Source organism: Furipterus horrens, unplaced genomic scaffold (genome assembly GCF_987537825.1).
Source record: "Furipterus horrens unplaced genomic scaffold, mFurHor1.1.pri manual_scaffold_9, whole genome shotgun sequence".
In the NCBI taxonomy this organism is placed as follows: domain Eukaryota; kingdom Metazoa; phylum Chordata; class Mammalia; order Chiroptera; family Furipteridae; genus Furipterus; species Furipterus horrens.
Window position 1 is genome coordinate 75107410 of NW_028327179.1, and position 17950 is coordinate 75125359.

Sequence of the window (17950 nt, forward strand, 5' to 3'; positions counted from 1 at the left end):
TCTTGTGGCAATTTTTTTACTACTTTGTTTGATGTAAGTAGAGCTATTCCTGCTCTCTCTTAGTTACTATTTGCATGGAATATTTTTTTCCATCCCCCCACTCTCAACCTATGTGTGTCCTAAAATCTAAAGTGGATCTCTCATGCGCAACATATGGTTGTATCTTGTTTTATCTACTCAGTCTTTTTCTTTTGATTGGGGAGTTTAATTGATTTCCATTTAAAGTAAGTATTATTGATAGATAAGGACTTACTTCTCAACAGGACTCCAAAGCTTTGAACAGTACTTTTTAAACTGATAACAGCTTCAACTGAATCACATACAAAAACCTTACCCTTTTATCCCCCCACACATTATGTTATTGATGGGAGAATTTATTTCTTCTGTACTGATTACCTGTGAACAAATTTTTGTCAGCAGTTATTAATACATTTTTAGATTTTACATTATGGTTAAAAATTATGTATACACCACTATTACAATATTGTATTATCATTTATTTGTTTTATCTATTTACCTTTACCAATGAGATTTATACTTTCATATACATTTATGTTTCTGTGTATATTCAGTTCATTTTTTTTTCTGTTTGAAGGATTCCCTTTAGCACTTTTTGTAAGGCAGATCTAGTGGTGACACACTTGTTTAGTTTTTGCTTGTCTGGGAAAGAGTTCATCTTTCCTTCACTTTTATTTTTATTTTTTTAATTGTTCACATTTTTATTTTGATGCACAATATGAAAAATGGACATTTAAATGAACTGAATTCTATGGAAAATGAGCAGCAAATAAATTAGACCCAATTTGAAGTAAAGCATCAGCTAAATGTCCAAACTTCAGGATATAAGAACCACAAATAAACTTTGATTCCATGGTCTTCTTTAAGAAGTTAAAGCCTTTCAAACAACGTTGCTATGAACTGGTCCAGAGCATAACAGCGTATCGGAATGCTTCACAGAGATGGTGACAGGAACACATTTCTGTGGTGCTGCTTTGATAATGTTGACCCTGTGTAGAATCATCTCCGCTGCTTCAGCTGCACTTATAAGAACTTGTCACTTCACTTGGAAACTTTCTGTTATGCCAGGATTGCCATATCACCAATACTACCTTCCTTCATATCCAGTCCAGCAGTTGTATTGCCTTCACTACAAGCGGTTCCAAACTGTGCCACCAGATCTGTAGTCATAGCCTGCATTGTCAGCTGTTACAGTTGGCAATATTCTCAGTGCTTTAGCATAAGACCCTATTGCAACAGCTTCTTCACCTGGTGTTTTAGTGGCAAGCTGTGTCACAGCATGAGCCATCAGCATCTCCGAACATCCTTCTCCATAAACTGTTGTAGAATCCTTCACAGTTTGGTCAAAAACACAAAGAGCATCATGCAAAGATCTTTCTGCCTCACCTAAAATTTGTTGAGTGGTACCATGAAGAACAGTAGTATAAGCCTCTCCAAAGGCTCTCCCAGAAAAGTGAAGAAGCTTGTCTTCTCCAATCATAACTTTTTCAGTAAGCTTGCAACTTCCAAGCTTCACTGGTTCTGGGTGGTCAAAGGTAGAGTCCATTTTACCACCTGTGACAAGAGCCAGGCATTTCATACCTGCAAAATTAACATGTCCAGTAGCTGTAACACCACAGCACCAAAGGGTTGTTTGGGATCATTATAAATTAATTGCCAGTTAATAAAGCAATTTATCATGCTTAAGAATATGTTCGACTTTTTCCTTCATTTTTTCCTTTTCTGCATGTTCTAGTTCATCAACCTTTGCTGTAGAATAGACTCTTACACAGGACCCAAATATCTTTATTTTGTCTGTATCCATACCAGTATTTGCAATAAGAATTTTAGCATTTTCAATTTGCTTTTGATTTACTCCCAAGTTTTTATCCAACAGAAAGCTTTCATCTACAGGAGTCTTCCAGACTTCATCCTAGCTTTTTGATTATGTGAATTGCCTCCAGATGACCAGAGTCTTTCAATCTGAGAACAGCTTCTACAGCTCACTTAGTAAAGTGATCTTTGTGATGAGTAAAAAGTTTCGAAGATAATGTTGTTCCTACAATGTTCATTGAATCTTAAAGAACAGTTTTTGTTTTTTTTTTTCAGTTTTAAAGGATAGTATTCTAAGTTGGAAATTTTTTTAGCATTTTGTATATATCTTTTTTAAAAATATTTTTTAAATTTATTTTTGAGAGAGGGGAAGGGAGAGATAAACAGAGGGAGAGAAACATCCATGTGCCCTCACCAGGAATGGGAATCAAACTAGTGACCTTTCACTTTGCAGGATGACACCCAACCAACTGATCCACCAGTCAGGGCAGCATTTTGTATGTATCTTACCACTACTTGCAAGCCTCCAAGATTTCTGCTGAGAAATCTGCTCATAGCCTTTTTGGCGAAGGGGTCCCTTGTATATGATCAGTCACTTTTCTCTGCTGCTTTCAAAATTCTCTTTGCCTTTGATTTTTAATGATTTAATTATGATGTGTCTCAGTGCAGACCTCTTCAGGCCCAGCCATTTGATGTCCTTTGGGCTTCATGAGTCTGGATATCCATTTTCCTATCCAGATTTGGGGATTTTAAGCCACCATTTCTTTAAATAAGCTCTCTGCCCCTTTCTCTTTCTCTTCTCTTTCTGGGACTGCCATAATAGATATCATTTGTTTTCTTAGACATGTCCCATAAGTTCCATAGGCTTTCTTCACTTTTTTATTCTCTTTCCCTTTTGTTACTATAACTGGATAACTTCAAATTACTTGTTTTCAAGTTCATTGATTCTTCATCTTCTTGTTTAATCTGCTGTTGAAGATCCCTGTTGAATTTTTTGGACACTGTATTCCTCAGCTCAATAATATTTGGTGGTTTTCTCTGGTTTCTGTCAGACTTCTCATTTTCTTCATGTATTGTTTTTCTGATACCATTTTGTTCTCAGTCTGTGTTCTCTTGTAGCTCACTGAGCTTAAACTGATTTTTTTAACTCTTTCAGGCAGTTAGTTCATAGATCTCCATTTCTCTGGGGTTGGTTACTGAAATTTTATTTTGTTCCTTTGTTGGTGTCAAGTTTCGTTGATCCTTCATGATCGTTGTAGTCTTCCATTGGTGTCTGTACATTAGAAGAAGCAGTCACCTCTTATATTCTTTATAAACTTGTTTCTGCAGGGCAAACCCTTCACCAGTCAGCCCAGGCATAGTTTCTGGGAGGGCCTCTGGAAGAGACCATGGACAGGTGGGACTGCTGCCAGTGTCCATAGATTGGCTGGGCTGCTGCTGGTCTTCATGGGCAGGCAGGCTTGGTGCTGTGGTCCATAATCAGGCCACATTATTTTCAAGAACTTTTTAGAAAGTAAATACTTTTACCCATCTAAACAGCACAAAATGTTTAAAGTTATTCTAAAAGGCATTAGAAAATGACAGTATAAAATCTAATTTAAAAGGCAGACATTAAAATATTCATAAATGTAGTCATATATGCTATGCTAAGACATGTGAAGTACGTGGGCATCAGAGAGACTATTTAGGAGAACCTAAGTCACATTGGAGAGTCAGGAAATCTCGATGAAAGTGTTCTTTAGCTTTTGACCTTAGATTTTTTAACTTTTATTTATTTTTAGAGAGATAGGATGGTAGAAAGAGAGAAACATTGATATGAAAGAGAAACATTGATAGGTTGCCTCTCATACACATGCCCCAAATGGGGACAAAACCTGCAATCTAGGCATCTGCCCTGACCGGGACTCAGACTGGTGACCTTTAGCTTTATGGGACAACACCCAACTAACTGAGTCATACTGGTCAGGGATAGACCTTAGATTTATAAAAAATCGAATCTTAGGGAAGGAACAGTTAATCAGTGCAGAAAGAGGAAACAGAAAGTGAGGAAAATGAGGAGAGGCTTAGAAAACTATGGGACAGCTATAAGTGGGCCAACATCTGAATCACAGGGTTGCCAGAAAGTGAAGAAGAATAACTAGAAATTGAAAAATTATGTGAAAAAATAATGAAGCAGAACTTTCCTAACTTGGGGAAGGAAATAGACTTACAGGTCCAGGAAGCACAGAGAGTTCCAAAAAAACTGGACCCAGGGAGAACCACACCAAGACAGATTATAATCAAAATGTCAAAAATTAAGGATAAAGAGAATCTTAAAAGCAGAAAGAGAGAAGAAGAGAATTATGTACAAAGGGGTCCCAATAAGACTATCAGCTGATTTCTCAAAAGAAACTCTGCAGACAAGGAGGGACTGGCAAGAAATATTCAAAGTAATGAATACAGAAACCTACAGCCACAGATACTCTATCCAGCGAAACTGTCATTCAGAATAGAAGGTCAGAGAAAGTGCTTCCAGGACAAAGTAAAACTGAAGGAGTTCATCAGATCCAAACCACTGTTATATGATATGTTAAAGGGATTTGTTTAGGAGAAAGAGGATCAAAACTATGAACATTAAAATGAAAACTGTATCACAACAACCAACAACAGAAGCTAGGGAACCAAAACAAAGGCAACGGGAGTGGGAAAAGAATTATAGGTATGGGGAACATACCTCAGCAGGGTGGGGCAAGATGGGAAATGATGGGAGATGGTACAGGTATTAAGAAGCATAGTAGGAGGGAGTGGAGTAGACAGGAAGATGTTGAGAAGAATTATATGCACAACCAATGGGCATGGACTAAGGGGGGGAGACAACTGGAGGGAGGGAGTCACTGGATGGAGGGGAGAAGAGGGAAAAGAAATTGGGACAACTGTAACAGCATAATCATTAAAGCATATTTAAAAAGAGGGGGCAGGGGAGACTAATGAGGGAAAAATTGGGACAACTAATTGAACAACAATAAAATTTTAAAAATGAAAAAAACTAAAAAAAAAAAAAAAAAAGGAAGGGAAAGAAATGTACACTGGCCACCCTAACTGGTGTGGCTCAGTGGGTTGGCCATCCTCCCACAAACCAAAAGGTTGCCATTTCGATTCTTGGTCAGAGCACATGCTTGGGTTGTAGGCCATGTCCCCAGTTGGGGCAGTGTGAGAGGCAGCTCATGGATGTTTCTGTCACACATCGATTTCTGTCCCGATGTTTCTCCCTCCTTTCCCCTCTCTCTAAAAATAAATAAATAAAATGAAATGTTTTTAAGAAGTGTGATGGCTGCCATTGCTTTATTTTATTTTATTTTTAATATTTTTATTATTTTATTTTATGTTTTTTAGAGAGAGGGGAAAGGAGAAGGAGAGGAAGAGAAACATCAATGTGTGGTTGCTTCTCACTCGCCCCCAATTGGGGACCTGTTGGCATGCAACCTAGGCATGTGCCCTGACTGTGAATCAAACCAGTGACATTTGGTTTGCAGGTTGATGCTTAATCCACTGAGCCACAGCAGCCAGGGGCTTGCCATTGCATTATTTAAAAAATACATGTTTAATTTAGAACAGTTGAAAATATATAAAACAATAAGAACAATTCTTATATCTCATAATTTTAATATAACTACTACAAATGTTTTAGTGTTACTTCCAATATTTTTTATGTGAAAAGTATTAAGCTTTTGGTTTCATACTCTACAATATTCTGCTACAACTGCACTTTTAATGATGTGTGTTCAAGGGGCACAGTATTTGTATAAGTTTCTAACAAGTAATCTATTTTTACATTATTTCTTTGTCCTTTAACAGGCATTTGCTTGGTGGCCAGATTTATTGGCAGAGCATGCAGAGAAGTTCTGGGCTTTATTCACAGTGGATATGGATACTGCACTGGAGGCTCAGCCACAAGACTCCTGGGATAGTTTTCCTCTTTTCCAACTGCTTAATAATTTCCTCAGAAATGACAGTAAGCACTTGCATTTGCTTTAGTCTATGAAATGGGGAGGGGTGAGAGAGAAAACTTTGTGTGTGTGAATGTGTATTTACAGAACTCCTGCAACCACACAGCGAGAGTCAACATAGGTAACATTAATGTTTTCCCTTCCTCCCTGAGTATATCAAGCCAGGATCTTGGAAACCAGCGACACTACCACCTTGCCCCAATGGCCCCTGGAGTTCCACTTATTCCTACCCTCCTGCCTTCATTGAGGACTGATAACATAGACACCCTTCTCACTGCATCTTGTAAATCAAAAACTTTTTAACAGTTAACATTTCTAAAGCACTTGAGGATACTCAGATCTCTGAAAGAAACCATAGAAATTTATCATTATTCTAGAAATCATGCTATGTTAAGGCTTAGTATGCATTATGGTAATATTATTTTCTGAAAGGGATTCTGAAGATGCTAGTGTAATATTGCATATGGTTTAGTTTGCTCTCTTAGTATTTAGAAGTCAAAGAGATGGCATAGGTTCTCTGTTGAGAAATTTTTTTCCAAAACAATATAACTTTTACAATTATTTTTGTACATGGTCTTCTAGGAAACAGTATAAACCTAGTTTTTCATCAGAATTTTAGGGAGGCATTTCTTAACACACAGACTCCTGTTCCTTTAGTATAATGATTCTTTAAACCCTCATTCGGTAGCTATTAAGAGGCTTGCTTCAACACTTGTAGTAATCACGAGGTCACTCATTACATATTCTATAAAATCCTTCCCATTAGAGACTAGGTTGAGCGCTGCCACCTCCTAAACTCTGGTTCTGCCTTGTTCTATTTGATCAGTGTAACAGCTGCCTTCTGTTGCATTTTCTTCTCTAAGCCATTATTCCCAGGCCATTCATCTCTTCCTCACATGATAGGGTTTTCATGCTCATTATCATTCTTGTCACCTTTTCCTAAATAGACCTCGCTCCATTTTCTGATATTGCTCTGGAGTGGTGTAGACAAGAACACAGTGCTCACATGTGACCTGCGCAACCCCGACGCCAGTGAGAGGTGCCTTTCTTCTGCCTGTCTTCCTGAGGCCTGCAGCTGCTTCAGCTCTCCAAGGTGCTTAGTCACCTTGTCGGTGCATTGTAAACTTTCCAAACAATATCCGTTTGCTACTCTCTTTCCAGGATACCACTACTATATACTTCTAAGTTTAAATTTAAATATAAGTTTTTATATTATTTTTGTTTTTAAAAAATTACTCTATTGGCTTTGTTCATCGCTCATTATTCCTTACCTTTCTTTGGTTGTTCATCTTTACCAGTCTCTGATAAAACTACAACTGTTTTACTGGGGAAAAGTTCACATAGATATAAAATTGTGTGTAGTATTGGACTCCCCACAGACATCCAAATTTAGGACACCAGGTTAAGAATGCCTGTTATAGTAAGAGAGGCATCATGTTATAGTAATTAATAATAAGGGCTTTGACAGATTCACATCTGTCTTGACTTGCTGCTTGACCTTTGACAATAGCTTAACCTCTGTAAGTTGTAGATTCTTCATCTATAAAACAAGGAAAATAATAGTGCCTACAGTGTCATTGACAGTGACAATTAAATAATAGCTCATATATAATAGATGCTAAGTAAATATTATATATATTATCTGTTAAAACTTCAGTCTTGATTCTTTCAACCACCTTATTCATTCTCCTATCATATTTCATTTCCAAAAAATCCTATTCAAAAATCAAAAAAGTAAGCTACAATTCCTCCTTCAGATTCAACCACAAGGTCTGCTCTCAGAAGTTGCTAAACCCACAGTCAATTATTTATATGTAAATAATTCATTCTGCAAATTATCCTCATCCAGTTTGTACGTTCCAATTTGGTTCCCTCCTGACAGCCAGCAGACTTGGAATGACCTTCTTTATCACCAGTCTCTTACCATCATTCATTTTCTGCTCAGAAATCACAGGACAGACTTAATATTAACTTAAGGAAAATGTATAACAATAAACTTATTGCCAAAAATAAATACATATGTCATGCATTAAGTCCCTAGATGGGAATAAATTAATGTGGGATTATATCTAACATTGCTTTCTCCATTTGCATGAAAAGACAAGAATTGATCATATTTACATTTATTTTGGAGTTTATTAAAAAATGAAATATCCATTAATGTTGTCAAACTGTTAGTAAAAATGATGATAAATCATTTAATCCAACATATTAGAATTTATGGGAAAAAAAATCATGTTGTAGATTTCTTAGAACTTTTCTTGGGAAATCTCTCCTGAAAGTCCAATGAGTTGACATTTTTTAATGCTTATTTTTTTAAAAGAGCTGTTACATTGCAAGTGTAAATTTGTGAGAATCATAGCAAAAAGAACACTAAAAGGCAAATAAGAGAAACTTGATATTCAGCCATGCTTGCAAATATTTAATTCAAAACAGTACATATTCCTCTCCTGTTTTAAACCACTTCTAATAACATTGACAATTATTACATTTGCATAAAGTATTATTTTATGTTATTTTGATATACATTACTCCAACAAAACACAAAAGTATTTATTACTGATATCTTTTGAGTTATCTATTTCAGGCTTAAGCCTAGATCTTGGCTTTAATTTTGCAGTGATTAACAGATTATAGAAAACATTGATTATTTCAAAGAAAAACAGCCCTTCCGTGTAGTGAGGTAAATAGAGAAGTTCCCCAGTGCCATAATTTCCTTTTGGTAATGGGAATACAATGTGGACTGGGGGTATAGAATGCAATGACTTTCTTCCAAAACTCACAAGATATGCAAAGCCAGAATTACTAAGTAATATCTCACGAGTTAGTACAACATATTTTTTTTTGCTATTAATATCACCTTTGATAATAATGTTAATTATTATGTGTTTATTTTATTAAATTCCTGAAATATTTAGACAGTAATTTAGTGAATTCAATTCAAATGTTAAATGTTAACTTGTACTGCCCCCAAATTGTGCTTCTGGAAAGCCACTGGGAAAATATAAAACTTGTATCCTTTTAACCCTCATTGAAAGAAAGATCCTTACATCACTTCCATGGGATGACAGTTTTTATGATACTGACCCCATTAGAGTTATGGTCCAAATTCTAACTAGTTATAACTTTAACCAGCTAGGGGCAACAAGAACAGATTGCTCTGAAATGTCCAGTGTTGGAACCAGAGACAATTTGGTAATTAAGTGCTTACTGTTACCTCACACATGGCATACCACTGATTATGTAAAGATTTTCCAATGATTGTGATTCATTATTAATTATGTCACATACTTTATTTTGCATTTCCAAAATAAAATTATTTACATGTCTCCAACTGCTTAAAGTATTAGTTAGAATTTGTACTTTATTTGTGCCTTAAAAACTTTATAGCTGACTTGTTTTTGTTTTTTAATGACTAATTTAGATGTTCCACTGGCTGTTTGTCATTTTTATTTTTTTAAGTGTATTTTATTGATTATGTTGTTACAGTTGTCCTGATTTTTTTCCCTTTGCTCCCCTCTGCCCAGTACCTCCCTTCCCCTAGCAATTCCACCCTCCTTAGTTCATGTCCATGGGCCATACATTTAAGTTCTTCGGTTTCACCCTTTCCTATATTATTCTTAACTCCCCCTGTCTAATTTGTACCAACCAATTATGCTTCTTAATCGCTGCACCATTTCCCCATTTCTCCTCCTTCACCCTCTGAGCGGATAACCCTCCAAATGATCCCCATACCTATGATTCTGTTCCTGTTCTGGTTTGCTTAGTTGGATTTTGTTTTTATTTTTTAGATTCAGTTGTTGATAGTTGTGAGTTTCTTGTCATTTTAATGTTCATAGTTTTGATATTCTTTTTCTTAAGTAAGTCCCTTTAACATTTGATATAATAATGGCTTGGTGATGATGAACTCCTTTAGCTTTACCTTGTCTGGGAAGCACTTTCTCTGTCCTTCCATTCTAAAGGATAGCTTTGCTGGATAGAGTAATTCTGGTTGTAGGTCCTTACTTTTCATCACTTTGAATACTTCTTGCCAGCACCTTCTTGCCTGCAAAGTATCTTTTGAGAAATCAGCTGATAGTCTTATAGGCACCCCTTTGTAGGTAACTCTCTGCTTTTCTCTTGCTGCTTTTAGGATTCTCTCTTTATCTTTCACCTTTGGCATTTTAATTATGATGTGCTTAATGTGGTCATATTTGAGTCGTTTGTTTGGAACTCTCTGTGCTTCCTGGACTTGTATGTTTATTTCCTTCGCCAAATTTGGGAAGTTTTCCTTCACTATTTTTTCACATAAGCTTTCAATTACTTGCTCTTCCTCTTCACCTTCCGGCACTCCTATGATTCAGAAGTTGTCCCAGAAGTCCTAGGCCTCTCCTCATTATTTTCAATTTTTGTTTCCTCATTCTGTACTGGTCGACTGTTTTTTCTTCTTTATGCTCCAAATCGTTGATTTGAACCCTGGTTTCCTTCCCTTCACCATTGGTTTTGTGTGGATTTTTCTTCATTTCATTTAGCATAGCCTTCACTTCTTCCCTTATGCGTTTGCCATACTCAAGCATATCTGTCAAGCCTGTGAGCATTTTTATCACCAGTGTTTTGAACTCTTCATCTGTTAGGTTGGCTATCTCCTCGTCACTTAGTCCTCCCACTGTAACCTTTATCCATTCCCTCTTTTGTGCCATACTTCTCTGTCTCCTCATCTTGACAGGCCCCTGTGTTTGTTTGCCTCTATGTCTTAGGTAGAGCTGTCGCTCTTGTTACGTTGTAAGAGGCGGGGCCTTACATATTCTTCAGCACAGGGTGACCTGTTTCACTACATTGTGGCGCTGTATGTGGGGAGGAGGGGTCTGAGAGGGAACAATGCCGCTTGCTCAGCACTTAACCCTTTCCCAGACACTTTTCCCACTTCTGTGTGAGACTGCTGCCTCTCTAGCTATTTTCCTCACTATCGTTCCCAGAGTGGGTGGGTCTGCAGATGTTCTGGGACTGTGGGGTCCTTTTAAACAAGCAGACTCTGCTTTCCACCAGCCTGCCACTGCTACTACCACTGCTGCCACCACCATACCACATCCTCTGACCCTGCTACACCCTTTCTCCCTGTCTGTATGAGTAAATTTCTTCTTTATATCTTTGTTTGTTGGACTTCCATGCAGCTTGGTTTTCTGGAACTTCTGGTTGTCTCAAGTTTTGAGGTAGTTGTATCCCTTCTTAGTTGTGGAGGAAGATACAGCATGTCTGTTTAGGCCTCCATCTTAGCCAGAAGTCTGTCTTTTTTTTTAATTAAAATCTTTATGCTTTTATATTCCCAAGTAGGTGAGAGGGGAAAGGGTCTTAGACAAGCCTCTGTCTTCCAGCTGAGGAAACAGGAGCCCCAAGAGGCATATGCCTGGTCTGGGGCTTGCTGACATGCCATCAGGGACAGAGACAGAATGGAGCCTGATCCTTTGGTCTCCCGTTCTGTCTCCTTCTACAGTAATAAAGGCAGTTTCTAGGGGCGTTTGTAAAATAATATGATCTTTTTAAGGAAAATAGGAGATTTCTTGAGATAATGTTTATAGGGTCTTGAGTTGTGAGGACGGAGGACAGGAGTTGGTTAAAGAGTACCGAAAAGGCCAGATAAAGTACATATCCTCTTAGTGTGTATGTCATGAAACATCCGTCATGAGAATTGGGAACTGAACTAATTACTGGGGAAAGAGATTCAAGAAAATTCAGTTTCTGTTTTAAGAGGGAAAAAGACTGTCTGGGCAAGTGTCTTTTCTACAGTTGGGCATGATTAGGGAAAGCCTTAGCCTTAAGAACCCTTCGAACTAAAGTGTGGTTTTCCTCAAGGGAAGAGTCCCAGCTGCACCATTATTTTAGTAACTGCCCCTGATCTCCCGCCCTGCGCAGACTCACCCACTGATTCCCAGAGCAGCACCGATGATGAAAACAACATGGGCTCCTCATTTCTGCCCAATACATACTGCTGTCCCCTGTGCCTCTTCCCCCTGTCTCTGTACACCCTCATCCACTCCCTGCCCCCCAACCACCATCTAGAGAGATCATTTTAGATGGGCAATCCCTTTGAATGTTATCCAAGGAAATAATTTTGAAAAAGAGATGTATTAAAACTGAGGGGAAACAAATGTTTTCACAGTGAAGCAATTAATATGGTATAATACTTAATGACTCTAAGGCTAGTACAAATAGATTCTACCCTTGCATGCTATGTTTCCCAATTGTCCTGTTGGTACAGATATGGCAAATGACCACTTCTGGCAAATGAAAGCCATCTGCAAATGGCACAAGTCATTTCTTTCAGCATTACTGAGAGGCAAACCTTTGGAGCTAGTCACCTTTTAATCTGTGGATATGCTAGCAAGTGGCAGATGACCATTCTATTGGGAACTGATACCCAAGTGAAAAATACTATGGTGCTTCTTCTTTAATTAACAGCCTTTTCACATTGCTAGCACATTAAAGCCGTCTCGAAGAACACCCATGCTTATATAATCAATGTCACAGCATCTCTGCCTAAATGAATAATAAACATTCGAGCTCTACACTAAGTGAAAACCTGTTCTCCAAGACCCTCACCTTCATAAAGATGGACTCAGAAAAATCGAAAAAAGAAAAATCAGAATGTCTCATGAGGATAAAAAGGCTAGTGTTAATAATTAACAAAGAGAGTGAAGTGAAGTCAAATTAGCCATAATAGAGCCCAGAGTGACTGGCAAAGTCACCTCTCATTATCAAAAAACTCATTAAGAAATGAAAAGGTGGAAATCCCGCTGGGTCATTCTCACACTTAGGCTGTATTAGAGATGATTTTTCAGATTTCTTTCAAATGAAGAACTGTTAGGTCACCATATTATATATTAGGTTAATCTTCAAGCTTTGAAATATGGATGGCTGACATCTGCGTGTTATTCTACCTCAAGTGCTTAAATAAGCTGTGCATCTGAAATTCATGAATTAGTATTTATAGATAAATCTGTAGATACACATGCTATGAGCAATGCAGGAAAGATATAACTTCTGTATTACAGCAGGGCTGCGTGCCAGATTAATTTTATAGGTAAGTACTTTTACAAATGATGAAATAACCTCAAAATGTGAAAATATATTTAACTCCAGTCCCCAGAGCTGATTGAATTCAAAATTACATGTTAGAATTTGTTTTACTGGCCAGTATAGTAAAAGAAATATAAAAGCAAGGAATCACTAGCTGTTTCTTTTTTTCAATTGAATCCCACAGTACTGCTCTAGTTTCTCTATTCCATGTAGATCTTTTTAGATTTTAATCTGCTTGGTATAATTTTTTAGAATTTAGTGCCTTAAAGACAATAATCTGCTCTAAATGCCTATGTGTCCTTCACTGTAGATTTGCAGGAACATCTGTAACTACTAAAGGCCCCATCAGCATCAGGAACTCACACTGGGTTTTGTTGCCCAAATATAAACATTATAACACCAATGCTCTCATTCCTTGTTACTTTCAGTGGATGGATCATTATTTTTTGACAAGTGCCTTAAGGGGAAAGGAAGAGTTTAGTGCAGTGTTAGGAGATTATGCTAGTAAAGGTATAACTAAATATTACCAAACTTATAAAAATACTTATCAATTTTTAATTAAAAGGAGAATATAATCTAACGAGTTTCTTATTCTACTTAAACTTCAATGGGATGCTTTCAGAGTTTCCTTTAGGGGATAGATTTTTACTGAGACTTATTCAATAAACAGACATTTATTGAATGCTTACTTAAAGTGCCAGATTCTCTCAAGTGAGTGCTGTTCCTAGATCTCAAGAGGTTTTTTTTTGGTTTGGTTCTGTGCACACATGTTTGTGTGTGTGTTTGTTTCCATTTACAAAAGCTCTTCTGGGCTGCTGTCCTCCTGACTTTTCTCCTGAAGCCTGTATTCATATTTCCTGTGATTGAGACCCTTTTAATATGCATTTGTCAGCATGAAGAGTGAACTATTAATTTTGTATCTTAGCCCATTGTGCTTGTGCTGTTCACAGTTGATATAATTCATAGTCCCTTGAATAATTATTTTATGGCAAAGTCTGTTGTTTTATTGTGATTGGTTTGACTGATCAAGAATTACTTGTTTCCTTCCAAAATGCCCAATTCGAATTTTAGAGGGGAAAATCATTCTTCCTAGTAATCCACTAATGTTAATGGGAAGGGGGCGGCACAATGTAAAATGGTCTATATGGGCTCAGGAGCCAACAACATATTTTTACCCTTAAATACGTGAACTCCTTATCTGCTTATCCTTCATTCACCCAGTAATAATTGTCTCAGTAATTGATATTAATTGGATCGTGGTTTAAATTTTCTGTTGGAATCTTACTGTTAGAAGCCTATGACAGGTGCTTTTGTAATGTAACACTCTTTTTGCTATATAAATAATCAACACTAGTTTATTAATTATTGGGATGTTCAAAGTAATTGGGCACATCTGCATCTCTACTTTACCATTTATTTAAGCCCTTTTTTTTTTCTTTTCTTTTTTTTTTTTTTTTGCCATTTCTAATTGTACCATTGGGCTTGATGCCATTGATGCTTCATTATTTTCTGACAAGGTGATATTTGGAAACAGAATCTTTTGGGGGGAAAAAGAGATCATTTTTATCAACAAAGTAAATGCTGATCCTCCACTTATGTTCTTGGAAGCACTATTCAGGACTCCTTGTGAGCAGTCCTTTCTGCTTTCACACCTCAGGTATAATGTCAGAAGCATTCTTAGATGAGGTCACATTGAGAGCATGCCTTTTAAGGCTTGATTTGGACAGGTGGCAACCCCAAATCGTAACCTATCCTTGTTAAACCATATGGAGAAGATAGAAGCATTCATTCTGGTGCCTGGGGCTACATATTAAGAGGTCTTTTGACAGTGTGGAATGCTGATAGGAGTGGAATGCAAACTGGCATATGGGCAACTGAGAAAGGAGCATACGTTTACACACAGAAGCACACTGTGGTGTGTATTTCTGTGGGCTTGCCATTTGAAACTGAATTTTCTCTTTTCTTTCTCCCTCAATGTGTGTCTCTTTTCATTTCTTCTTTATCTCTCTCTTTTTCTCCCTCTCACTGTCTTCATCTCCACCTCTTTTCCCTCTCCCCTTTCCTGAATCTAGTTACCAAAGAAATAATGCTAACTGCCATTTTTCTAGAACTTTGAAATGTTGGTTTATAACTTCATTTTTTAAATATAAAAAGAAGTGCTGAAACCTGAGCAGACCTTTGGCCAGAATTCAACATTTGTCACAGGTCTTAAGAAATATATGGAATCTTTATTTTTTCCCCTAATTTTGGAGGCTATAATAGTTTGCTACCAAGTGTCAAGACCAATCAGAGAAAGTTCTCGCTTTGCTGCCTAAAGAGACATAAAATAGCCAACATTCATATTCAGTGGAATTTTTAGCAGCCTGAATTTGGACATATGTGTCAAAAATAGGACTTCTCATAACATTTTTAATACTATATATTTTATATAAAATTATGAAAAGATACACAAACATCAATAGGTTCTGAAACAGTCTCCTGAATAATAATGTGGTAATCTTAATATTGTATCCAAGTAGTCATTTATTCACCAAGCATTTGACCACTTGCTCTGAGCCAGGGACTTTACTAGATACCAAGAATACAAACGTGGTCCCTGCTTGAAGGACCCTGTACTCACTCACGTAGGGAGAAAGAGATATGCAAGCAAGTGCAGAAGTATAACACATGGACCACAGTGGAAGCCTGTACAGGGTTAAGAGTAAACTGGGAAACTAGTAATTAGGTAAGGGGATAGCCTTTCAAGAAAAGTTTGGAGGAGAAAAAGTATACTTGAACTGAACCATGAAAATTATTATGGTTGGACCTCAGGAAATAGGGGGATCAGGCAACAGAAATGAGCCAGAGAGGTCACTTTAAGACAAGTCATGGGTGGCTTTCAACCCATGTTAAGGCTTTAGGAGTTTGTCATGATGATCCATTAAAGTATTATATAATCTTTAGCAGGGAAATTATTAGTTTTATATTTTAGCCACCACTCTGCCTGAGATTTTAAGAAGATTATTTGGCAGAGGGAAAATTCAGAGCCTAAAGACCAGTTAGAAGATTATTGCATTATTCAGGGCAAGAGATAAGAATGCTGGGCCTAGAGCAACAGAGGTGGTGATGAAGAGGGGAAGGGGAAGTGTTAGAAAGATAATCAGGATATAAAATACACATGCCTGATTGCTAATTGGATGTAGGAAGTGAAGTGAAGTCCTATGGAACAACTTCCAAGTAGCTGGGGTAGTGATAAAATGAATAATCTCCATTTTCCCTCTCTTAATGGGAATACATACAAGAAGAGAAGCAGATTTATTTAACAGGATAATAGATTCAGTGCTCAAGTGAAAAAAAAAAAAAAGTGCTGCTAGAAATACGTTTGAGTCAACTGCTACTTAATCTTAGAATCTTTATAACATTTAATAACAACATTGAGTATGATTTTCCTTGTGTTCTTTATTTTAACTAAGATAATAGATAATCTCTCAATGTATTATGAAGTATCATTTGAACTAATTTGTAGTTATAATAATCTGTTACATAAGCATGTGTTTTGGTCTGGGAGTAGTAAAAAAATAATGGCAGTGCTTAACAGTACCTATCAAGATGTACAGCAGAAGATTTTTTTATATTTTTTATTAGTAGGCCATATAAATTAAGGTTTAGGTATACAACCTAGCTTTATAGCAATGTAAAATTGTCCTTCTCTCAATGTGTATTATAAGCACAATGAATATTTTCACAGCATTAATTCATTTTTCAATTCATTGAACATAATAGTTTTGCTCAACCTCTTGACTTTTTCATATTGTAATAGTTTTTCAGAATTCTAACTCTTGTAAAACATAATCCATCTAAGATATGGTATAATGTGTTGCTCTTTTGCAAGATATTTTTTTTACCTAAAACAATCTACTGTATTAACATTTCTAGGTCTTCAAAAATGTTGATGTGATGATGGTAAGTTGGACAGATATATGAATGGATGAAAAGACATAATAGTTTATGGTAACAAATTGAGGATGATGATATTTTAAGTCTGTGGAAGTCAAGAGGAGACTCTGGTATGAAGTCCTTGTCCTACTGTCTAATAACTAAATGACTTGGGCAAGTGTCCTAAATTCTCTGTGCCTCAGTTTCCTTATTGATAAGATTGAAAAAAATTATAGTTCCATAGCACTTCTCTCGCAGAGTTGTAATGATTCAATGAGTGAATGCATATGAAACACTTAGAGCCACACTCAGTACTCTAAAAATGCTGTGACAAGCAGGAGGAGGGAAAAGAAGAGGAGGGTTGTAAAGCAGAGATTTACTAAATTCGAATTTGGGTGTATTTTTTAATTTTCTCACCACAGTTATTTAGATGGTTTGAGACTGTTTCAGCCTTAATGTTCAGCATTCTTATTTTGTGACATTTAGTAAAAGGAACTGAATTACATGATCTATAGTACCTTCTAGCTCTTTGATTGAATCTCCAGGAATAAGTAAAGCTTCTTTCAGTGTGCTAATGAAAACATCATTAAGACAACATTATCCTTTTAAATAAGACATTTACCGTTATATATAATTATTATTACCACTTTAATGGGAAATATTTTAGCATATAGATAAGACAGAAAATATATTTAGCAAAAAAAAACAAAACACTAAACCATACCTACTAGAGATAGAAAAATATCATTGTCGTATTTCTTTCTATATTTAAAATTACTTCCTACTCCACTTTCATGTATCTATAATTTTCTAGCCTCTCATAAATTTCAGAATCTCTTAATTAAAGTAATACATAGTAGGAATGTTCGTATTTATTCTACCCTAGTGTCACCTATTTTACCGAAATTGGAGAAAACTATTTAGGCTTTCAGGGAATCATTGCCCTGAAGAAGATTTTTTTTTATGATATTGGCATTTTTAGCTGAGTTGAGTATTTTATAAGACAATACTGAATATATAGCTATTCAAATCCATAAAAGCGAATGAGATTACTGAAGGACTTTTCTCATCTTTCACCTCTACACTCTAATTCAGGGCATCGCAGTCACCACCACCATCACCTTCATCTTCATCATCATCATTATCTTCTGCCTGGTCTATTGCAG

General features: G+C 36.5%; 1 protein-coding gene and 1 pseudogene across 10 annotated transcripts in view; one reads left to right on the forward strand and one right to left on the reverse strand.

The window, feature by feature from the left end:
• The window catches only part of CADPS2 (calcium dependent secretion activator 2), a 689394-nt gene that overhangs the window by 597693 nt on the left and 73751 nt on the right, over positions 1-17950 (forward strand). For all 10 annotated transcript variants that reach the window (XM_090287420.1, XM_090287419.1, XM_090287416.1 and 7 more), the window contains one exon: positions 5665-5821. In XM_090287420.1, coding sequence (XP_090143546.1) covers positions 5665-5821 — 157 coding nt within the window. The remainder of the gene's footprint in view (positions 1-5664; positions 5822-17950) is intronic.
• Positions 899-2069, reverse strand: LOC150001955 (T-complex protein 1 subunit beta pseudogene; annotated as a pseudogene).